The 10,431-nt window shown below is 49.5% G+C and overlaps 2 protein-coding genes across 2 annotated transcripts; one reads left to right on the forward strand and one right to left on the reverse strand.

Moving 5' to 3' along the window:
* Window positions 1-1,058: 1,058 nt before the first annotated feature.
* On the forward strand, window positions 1,059-1,757 carry LOC147986900 (uncharacterized). The gene has a single exon (XM_087540191.1). It carries the CDS (start codon window positions 1,074-1,076, stop codon window positions 1,674-1,676), a length of 603 nt encoding a protein of 200 aa, XP_087396317.1. The 5' UTR covers window positions 1,059-1,073; the 3' UTR covers window positions 1,677-1,757.
* A 7,855-nt stretch (window positions 1,758-9,612) lies between these two features.
* On the reverse strand, window positions 9,613-9,964 carry LOC147986901 (uncharacterized). Its single transcript, XM_087540192.1, has one exon. It carries the CDS (start codon window positions 9,883-9,885, stop codon window positions 9,613-9,615), a length of 273 nt encoding a protein of 90 aa, XP_087396318.1. The 5' UTR covers window positions 9,886-9,964.
* Between the last annotated feature and the right edge of the window lie 467 nt (window positions 9,965-10,431).

Genomic DNA, 10,431 nt, shown 5'->3' on the forward strand with positions numbered 1-10,431 from the left:
CGGGCCAAGGGCAGCCACAGGCCCCCATCCAACACTCGCCGCCGCCATCACCTCCCCCGCAGCCGCAACAGTTCACGCCGAAGGCCATGGCGGGCGTCCTCAACGACCTCGTCACCGCGGTTCAAGGGATCCGCCTCTACCTGGCAGGTCCGTACGGGCCGCCCCCACCACTCCATCCAGCCATGGCCGCGGGTCAGCAGGCGCTTCCGTGGTACTCGGCACCGGGGGCCATCACCGGACTCCATCCAGCCATGGCCGTGGGTCAGCAGGCGCTTCCGTGGTACTCGGCACCGGGGGCTGTCACCAGAGGCTACCCGGCGCTCCCCGCCCCAGCGGCCGCACCGCTGCCTTGGGCGCAGTGGCCGCCGCAGATCGCGCCGGCAGCCCCGCCACTTCTCGCCACCACGGGGCCGCAGTGGCCCACCTGGACCGCGCCGGCCGCGCCGTCCTCCGTCGCGCCCTACCTTCCAGTGGCCTCGAAGCAGGGTCCTCCACCGGCCCCGCCCAGCCCTAACCTGGGCACCGGCGCCTCGGAGCAGGGCCAGACCCAGCAGCTTCTTCCGGCGTCACCGCCGGCCCCCACGCCGCAGGCGCTGGTGCAGCTCCACCAGGCGCCGCCGCCATCGACAGTACCACCACCCGCGCCTAGGGCTACGGGTCGGCCCTTGCACCAGGTGCAGTTTCCACCGTCACCATCGCCGATCCCCGCTTGGGCGACCGGCTCGTCTTCGGGGCCGGTCTACTCCACGGCGCCGGAACACCCGACGCCCTCCCTGCGGTTTGATCACCCCTCCAGCTCGGCGAACTACGCCCCGGCGCTTCCCGACCCAGCATACGCGCCGGCGGCAACTACGGCCGCCCCCGGGCACGGCGGGCCGACACCCCCTCGCTTCGCCAAACTGGACTTCGCCACCTACGAGGGCACGGAGGACCCCCTCAACTGGCTCAACCAATGCGAGCAGTTCTTTCAAGGGCAGCGGACGCTCGCTTCGGATCGCACCTGGCTCGCGTCCTATCATCTTTGAGGCGCAGCGCAGACCTGGTACTACGCCCTCGAGTAGGACGAGGGCGGCATGCCACCATGGGAGCGCTTCCGGGAGCTCTGTCTCCTCCGGTTCGGGCCTCCTATCCACGGGAGCCGACTGGCGGCCCTCGGCCGCTTACCTTTCACATCCACGGTGCAGGACTACGCCGACCGCTTCCAGGCCCTGGCGTGCCACGCGCCGGGCGTCTCCGCCACTCAGCGCGCCGAGTTATTTGTGGGCGGTCTACCGGACCATATCCGCATGGACGTGGAGCTTCGGGGACCCCAGGATCTCCAGTCGGCCATGTATTACGCCCGCGCGTTCGAGTGCCGCACGGTGGCCATCCAGCAGGAATCACCGTCCCAGACTACTGGGTCGCTACCCGGACCAGATTCCGCGCAGGGTCGGCCTGTGCAGGCTTCTGCGGCACCCCTCGCCGCGACCGCGGGGCGCTCGTTCCGCCGGCTCACCCCAGCTGAGATACTCGAGCGTCGCCGCCAAGGGTTGTGCTTCAACTGCGACGAACCCTACAAGCCCGGCCACGCCTGCCCGCGACTCTTCTACCTGGAGGTGGCAGACTACATTCCGGAGGACGTCGTCGCCGCTGACCTGGCCGCCCCAGATGTCGAGAAGGTGTTTGACGCTGGTTGATTACCTCAAAGAGTTCAAGCAAGCGCTTCCCCACCTTGCAGCTCGAGGACGAGCTGTTTGTGCAGGCGGGGAGAAGTGTTATGGCCGGCCAGCTTAGGCCCGCAAATTATCTTAGTTTTTATTTTCAGATTAGGCAAGTTATCTTAGGCAAGTTATCTTAGGTTGATTCTTCTACAAGTTATCTAGGATATAAATATAGGTTGTAAGACTCTTTTTGAAGGCAAGCAATAAGAAGAATATTATCTCCTATTGCCCGGCTCCCTGAGGAGCCGGAACCCTAGCCGCCAACAGCCCTCGCCGCCGCCCTTCTCCTAGCCGCGACGGCGCCCTGCCGCCGGCGCGCCCGATCCTCGCCACGTCTCCCTCCATCCTTCCCTTACCACCTACGCCCTAGACCTGGTAGAGTACTTGATCCTACCACTGCTGCTGTGGTCATGATTTATCTTCTGTTTATTCGGATTAAATCTCATAGTAATTTGCTCATATTTTCAACAAAATGCAGACTTGTTTCAGATTTATGAACCAAGAACGTAGTATTTAACCTTGAAAATGCTTGCTGTAACACGGATTACTCTCCGTATTAAGCTGGTAATTCTTAATCCGGCCTTCTTTGACTGACTGAATGGTGGCTGTCTGCTATACTATGTCTTTTATTTGCTGGTTTGGTCTGGTCCAATGCCCAATGAAACTGATACTTTGCTTTCTGAGCCATGACATGTTGATGCCATCATTCAGCAGAGAAAAAAAGTAGCATCTGTACAATCTTTTTCCATGTCAAATTTTATCTAGCATGCGCCGGTTTTGTTTCATCGTCTTTTTTAGTATTCTGATATGCACTTCACTGTTTAGTATTCTGATTATGCTTAGAAAATTATATCTACTGCTATATGTTTGTTCTTTCCCCTTTTGATTTATTTGCCCTTATTCTCGTAAGGTTGATTATCTTTATTACTAAATCATGTAGCTGACCTTTATTTCACAAGGAAAATTTTCAAATTGGAAAATGTATGGGACTTTGTTAGATTAATCCAAATGATTTTACTGTATTAGTCCTAGAACGATTTGTCACGGACGCTGATACTAAGCAATTACTTGTTGAGCCCGTATAGGTTTGCTTGAGTTCACTTTAGTAAGTTAGGAGTCTTGCATGCCATGGTTATAGAGTTTGTATCAGTTTTGAGTCAAGTTTGTGCCGAAGCTGTAACCTGCATAGCTTCACCTATATAAGCAGCTGCAGGTCTGTTTAGAGCACCAGAAGATGAGAAAAAGATATAAAGAAATGCACAAGACGTGCCTTTTGGCACGCTCGGGATTTGCTGACTTGAGGTGGCTAGGTTTGTGCGCATGTGTTCGTGTGAATTTTGATGTGCTCGATCTGTTGGACAAACCCAACAGACTAAATCATGATCAACTGACGAAATAAGTCGAAATCTTTTACATCGATCATTAATTGTGAGAACTAAGCCATGAAGATGGCATGAATTAGTCTTCATAACATCCCTTACTCTTCAGTCCTTGCATATCTGATGTTGTATATTTTCACAAAATTACATGTGATGCTTATATAAGCTTAAGCTTGGCTGTTGAAGCAATTGTTCTTTAGGTATCTTCCTTTACATTTTCTTTATAAGATTATTGATCTAGCCGAAATGTCTCACCAGTAGTGTTCGGTTTTCTTGGGACAAAACCTTTGCCTGACAAATGGTAGGCATGTATGTGAAATTCCTTCATCGGTTTTGCAAACATTACTTGCCCAGTATCTTCTGATCAGCAGTTTAGCTTTATTGGTGCTTATATGCTTGCCGGCTGCAGCAACAATCATGCCCTGGAAATTGTTTCCGTGCAATGCTAATTTCCATTATCACTCAGTTTAGGAGTACTCCAGCTGATTGTTAATGTTCTGCATCAGCTTTTGAATTTCTGTTGTAAGAAGTGTTAAGCTTCATGCACTAGTCAACACAACCAAAAGACCGAACTCAAGACCTTAGGCCTTGGTACCATGTTAAGCTTCATGCAGTAGCCAACACAACCGAAAGTCCAAACTAATGGAGAGGGCTAGGTAATCCACACATACACTTCAACAATAATAGAGTTTTAATTGTGGATATTGTAGCTGAATTTTATTTTTGATTGTTGCACACTTAATATCCATTCTGGCTCACATTTGTGATATGTGAATTGAGAAAAACCTTGGAGAGCTCTGCACATCAACAACTGCTGACCTTATATGGCGTGTGGTAAGACTGGTCCTCCCTGAACATCTGGAGGGATCCATAGCTGATCAGGATATCCACCAGAAGATCCAGCTCATTTCATGGTAGAATCTTTGCTGCGGAAAATAGAGGAGCTTACTAATCTGATCACACGACAGTGTGATGTGCAACCTGTTGGAAGACACCTTCTGCTTGAGTGAGCAGATTGATGACTGGCTGTATGGCTTGGCATCCGGATAGAATAGGGATTTTTTTGCTGTCAAGTCTGCTTATAAACTGGGTATTGAGATGAGAGAACATGTGATCATAATCAACGCGGACTCCTTGGCCTCGCTCACCAAGATATGGCAAATGAAGGTCCCCAACCAGGTGAGCATGTTTTATTGGCAGCCTGCTTTGAGGACAATTTTTAAGAGGCGAGGTGTGTATCTGGACACTCAATGTGCGGTTTGCTTGTGCTTTGCTTCGATGAGGGTGGCTGCCATATCTTCCTCAGACATAAGATGGTCTGTCGATGTCGGAGCTACCTCAACCTGGAAGATGGCTGTTTTCTCTTTTGAAGTGCAGTATTAGGAATGAATTAGTTAAAGAAGTGTGGAAGCTTTGATCATGAGCCGCAACTGAAGATCTGGGTCCTGCTCTGGGCCTGGTGGAATCACAAGAAACAAGTTGAATGCAGAAGGAAATGGGAAAGGCCCGAATGAGGTTTGCCTGCCATCAGGTATTCAAAATTGTGGAGCCAAAGGAGCATCAATGTAGTGCCTGCAGCAGGGTTTCCCGTGCCCGATTCTCCCAGATGATTTCATCAAGTTGGACTGTGATGGTGCGACAGCGCAGCAAGTTGACGCTTCACTAGATTAAAAGATTTTATTATACTGTTAGCCATTTGTGTGACCAAACAAACCAAGTTCCAAATTAACTGCCTTTGCTTGTATAAATGCTTGTCTGTAGCCAAAGCACCTGCTTCTATCTGTCAAAATTGCATTGACAGTCCATCAGGGTATAAGACCAAACAAATCAAATTTTCATCGTTCCAAATTCTCACTGCTTTAGGATTGTACTTGCTAATATATAATCACATGATGACTTGTACTTGCTAATATATATAATCACATGATGACTTGTACTTGCTAATATATAATCACATGATGAATTTCACGATGTTATTGTTTGCAGTTTAAGCCTATATATGCACTATACTTTCTCCGTGTCATAAGAATATATGCCGGTACAGATCCACATTTCTGTTCTGTAAAATACACTACGTCGCATACCTGTGATGGTCAACAAATTTATAATGTCATTGTTTTGGAAATACACCTTAGCCTAAACCCTGATAAGCTCTAGGTTGCCATCACATCCGTGTCTGTTTTAATTTTGTAAAACACACTACATTGCTTACTTGTGATACATCACTCTGAACTTTCATTTCTGCTCGGTCAATATGGCAAGAAAAAGAAAAAGCTCTGTTAGCTGCACCTACAGTTCCATTAGCTACAACTGTAGTTAACTGTTATTTTTAATACTGATGCTAGCACCATGTCTAATTTAAAATTATGTTATTCAATGATTTTACCGCTTAACAGAGACATAGTAACCTACTAATAGTGCCATTTCAGGAAAGCTTTTGCAGCCAAGCTATATTTAGTATATAAACATGAAGTAGCAGATATTGTTTCTATCTGTTGCTGATGTACCACCAACCAACAGACTATTTATTTTAGCTCTGTAATTTGGCTAGATGCACAATTAAAATGGACAAGTTGTCACGGCCTCCTTGTTTCCCAATGTCGGTATGTTTGGCAGTAGTATTTTGATATGATAACTTTGAGAGCAGTTGCCACAGTGAGACTGGTGACGCTGGAAGATGATAATAGGACATAATGCTGCTCTTGGAAAAACACAGGAAAGATGCGAGTGAGCATAAGTATGTGCTGAAGTATACTATATACTTGGAGTAGCAAAGTGTCTGAGAGCTGAACTGCAAACTTAGGCGACGTTGCAGCTGCTGGCATTTGTGTGAAACTGACGGTAAAAGATGAGAAGCGTCCAAGCCATCGATCTCAGGAAAGAGAGGGTGCTAGTGTAGTGTTGCTGTATCCAAGTTATTTTTCTTCTGAAGGCAGACCTTTTGTAATTGGTGGCAACTTTTTTCTAGATAATTGGTGGCTACTTTATTTTTTGAGATGATAATTGGTGGCTACTTTTGTCAAACCTGTAGCTGATATTTGAGTTGTATATCTGTAGTGGGATTATATGTATTTTGTGTGTAGAAAATGATCGTAGCAGTGCTACTTCTCTAGAAAATATGTCTGTCGTGTCAGTATCGCGTTAACATTATAATTCTGGTCAGTCCAGTCTTTATGATTGAAACTTCAGAGTACAGGAAATTTTTGAAGATATAATAATGTCGGTAGTTTGGTTGCTGACCAGTTTAGAGTCTGCTTTTTCGTTATGTTTCATGTTGCAAGTTTCTTACTACTCCCTCCGTCCGAAAATACTTGTCATCAAAATGAACAAAAAGGGATGTATCTAGAACTAAAATACATCTAGATACATCCCCTTTTATTCATTTTGATGACAAGTATTTCCGGACGGAGGGAGTATGTACTTGCAAATATTCGCTCCTTATGTTGGGATTTTTCTCCCCATGTAGTTTGGAAGTCCTACATCAGTTTTTACTGTGTTTTCAGCAATACATGTCACAACTTGTATGCCATGGCCAGCTCGATGGAAGTGGTTAACTGCAGGGATGAATGACTCTTGTCTTGATGCTTGGCTTTAGTCCGTAAGTTATAGCTGAACTTTGTAAGAAAGGGATGCGTCGCCGAAATCCCGAATTGTGTGGCAGAGCCTAAATCGTAGCTAATGAAGATTAGTCATGAGCCGCTGCAATATCAACTTATTATCAGTCGAAACTGTGCGGAATTTTTGAAAGAATAATCATTGTTGCACGCACCCAGTTTAATGTAAGTCTTTTGTGTGTCAGTGTTCATAGCAGAATTAGTTTAAGTCTTTTGTGTATTTATTTGCCCCCTCCTTTTGTAACTCGTTTTGTGTGATTTGCCAGGGAGTTTCACCAGCAAAGATAGCTGGAGTCTGTGTACCCTGGACTGGACCTTTGACAGGAGAAGTAGCATCTGTAGGTGCAATGGGTGACAGCTGCTGCTTGGCTCCTGAACTGAAGGTTTTCAGTACCGGAGTACACAACACCAGTACGTAGTAATCTATGTAGAGATATGCAAAGCAGATGTCTTGCATTTTTAGCTCCATCACAGTGAAAGCAACACACGACGAGGTAACAGCACCAGCAAACCACATCTATCAAAGAAGCTTGGCCGTACCATATCTATCAAACTGAACTTAGGCCTTGTTCGTTTAATCCTCCTCCCAAGGGGATTGGAGTGGATTGGAGAGGATTTTGGCTTGTAGGAGATCTAATCCCCCTCAAACCCTGCCATTCTCCTTCAAAATCCACCTCAACCGAACAAGGCCTTAAGGTTTTCAGTACGACCAAGCTGGTTCAGGAGTTCCGAGAGGGGCAGGCACCTGCACAAGTACATTATATTCTCTATATAACGCTGTCAAAAGTTTTATTAAGCACACTATTTCCAGTAGATTATTCAACACCTTATTCTCTCAGTCAACACACAATACCAGTAGTAATAGGCAGGGCTGATGAGTGGCCCAGGACGAAACCTGCAGTAACTGAAGAGCCGGCAGAGCAGATTGAAGAGTCAGGAAGTATAGAGATAGTTTGGGGGCTAAACCTTGTGCATCAATCAAGATGCAGATGGCCCTTCATTCTTTTTCTCTGTCAATGTGAGCATTCGAGCTACGAAGATTGGTACTAGGCGGAGGCTCTCGCGAAACCCTTCCCTCCCCAGGCCGCCACCCGCGAGGCGGCCGGCGAGGGCCCTCAGATCCGCTTGCCGCGAGCCTCCCCTCCTCCCTCGCTGCCGCCAGGGGGCACGGCCGGGCGAAGCCCGACCGGCGCCGGCGCCGGCGAGGCCTGTTCTTCCCCCGGCACAACAGGGCGGCGCGGGCCGCTTCTTCGGGTGCGGGCGCGGGGCATCGCGGCGTGGCGGCGCGCGGCCTTCTGGCGGGCGTGGCGCGGCATGGCCGGCTGCGCGGTGGTGCGCGCCTCGCCGTGGCGCCCGGATCCGTCTGGAAGGCGGCGCGGGCTGCGGCTGGGGTCCGGCTTCGGGCCCCCGGCGGCGGTGTTGGTTCCTCTCCGTCGCGGGCGTGCGGTGGTGGTGCGGCTCGGCCGATGGCGGTCTGGCAACCTGGTGGTGGTTGCCGGCGGTGCGCGTGGAGGTGGTGCTTCCACTTGGCGGCTCTCTGTGCGGGGAGGCGGGGGCGGCTTGGACAGGGGCGGCGGCACCGAGGGCGTGCCGGCTGCAGCGCGAAGGCAGGAACTTTACGGGCCTCGGAGATCCCGGACGGGCCTGTGCGGCCACGGGCCTGGTTTGTTTCTGCTATTGCGTCCGGTCAACTATTGTCTTCGGCGGTGGAGGCGGGGCCCTCCCACGTGCCGACGGTGCTGCTGCCCTTGTCCCGGCTCCTCTTCTTCATTGTGCAGGTCATTCTTCACGGTGTCGTGGCGAGACAGCGTGGGAAACTTCCTGGTCGGGTTTGCGCAGGATGGTGGTCAGTTTGGTGGCGAGCTCTGGAGTACCTGAGGTGAAGGTTGGGATCGGGAGAAATCCCTGTTGGCTTGGCCGACACCGACGCGGTGGCGCATGAGGGTGTCGCCGGACCTTCCTGGAGGGCGTCGGGGCTACCCTTCCTCTCTCCTCACCGCGTACCGGGGGAAACCCTTGGCAGCAGCGTCGTCATTGTCGCGTCCCTTCTTGGAGGTGTTGATTGGTACCGGTGCTTCAGAGGCCCAGAGCTTGGTGGGCGATCTTCGGTGGATGCAGCGGCCACGAGGCTTCTTCGTTTTTGTCAATCCGTAGTTGTCGGCATTTGTTTCTCTTGTATTTTCTCTTTCTTTTCTTTTGGGTGTGACTGTGCTGCTTCCGCCACAGCACCTATCGTTGGCTGTCTCGGTTGGTTGCTTTGTATACAAAGCGGAGGGAAATCCTTTTTCAGTAATCCTCTTGATAAAGTTTATTATCAACGCGATGATGCCGAAATCTCCCTTAGCTGAGTATTGTATCTAATTTTGATGATGAAAACATTGATTTATACTACATGGTTTTTTCAGGACTCGAATAGGAAAAACAATTAGCATTGGATCAGTGATATATGGCCTCTTTAACCCTGTGGGATATCACTAGGATCCCTTGCAAAACCACAGAAATTTAGATTTTACAGCACAGGAAAACAATTGATTTGTAAAGAGATTTGGGTGGATGGCAATTTTCTTTTAAAATAAAGTGCAAAACCTAGGAATTCACGGATCCAGATCCTCAAAAAAAACATGTAAATTTCTTTGAACCGAGCCCTATGAAGAAGTGAACAAGAATCATATTCAAGTGGAAAAAAAAACAAAAAAAAAATCATACGAAATTGCTATGGGTCGAGCCTCAGAATAAGGGAACAGGAAAAGGAAAAAAAAGAGCTCGTCTTCGATATAATCACTGGACTAATTTATAATCGACTCAAACACAATATACAGTTCCTCGAGTTTAATCCAAGACCTCAACTTTCACAACTAGTACTAATATATACTCCCTGAAACAATATATAGGCCGTCTATAGACGACGGTGGCGATGATCTACTGCGACTCGACGAACGGCGGCGTGTTGGCGGTTGAGCCGTGCTCCTTGGCGCCTCCGCCGAAGATTGGCTCGGCGAACATGGAGCTGACCTTGTTCTTGAGGCACTCCCAGTGCTCGCTCGCCCCCGCCTCCGTGAACTGCTTGTACTGGTCCTTGGCCCGCTCCATGAGCGACGCGCCCTCCCCCACCGTCCACTTGAAGCACGGCGCCGGCGCCTGCGCCTCCTTCTCCGGCACCGCCGCTCCCGCTGCTGCCCCCTGGTTCTCCATCAAGCTCGAAATCTGAGACTGAAAACTTGTCTACGTGAAGAGATTTAGACGATGTCGCCGGTTGTTGCCGTGTTGCTTTGGTGGCCATGGGGCTGCGGGGACGTGGCTACTTATATGCATGGGAATATGGGATCGAGGTCGGGGTGCCTTAGGAGGAAGCCGGGTCCGTCGCGGGCTTCGAGTAGTGGAAAACTACCGAGTCCGGATCATCATCATCATGGAAGAAAACAAGTAAACGCGGATTCTGGGCCGGACTGGATCACAAGTGAAAACGGACTCTTTTCTTCTCCGATGAGATGATGATTTCCCAAGCGCAAACGGGAACGGGAACTACTCCTTTCTCCCTGCTCCTTCCTTGTTTTAAGTTTTAACCCCCATCGTTAACAATTAGCCAAGTGCAGTCTAGCTAGGACGTAGTAGATTATTTTTCTCCGTCAGTTCAGTGATGCATTGATCACCTTGAAGAAGTTTATCGATGCGATGATGCCGAAATCTCCCCTAGTTGAGTGATGTATCTAATCTAATCCGCGCTCCTGGTTGAACGCT

The sequence above is a fragment of the Triticum urartu genome, chromosome 2A (assembly GCF_056163025.1).
Source record: "Triticum urartu cultivar PI428250 chromosome 2A, HENAU_Tu73, whole genome shotgun sequence".
Taxonomy (NCBI): domain Eukaryota; kingdom Viridiplantae; phylum Streptophyta; class Magnoliopsida; order Poales; family Poaceae; genus Triticum; species Triticum urartu.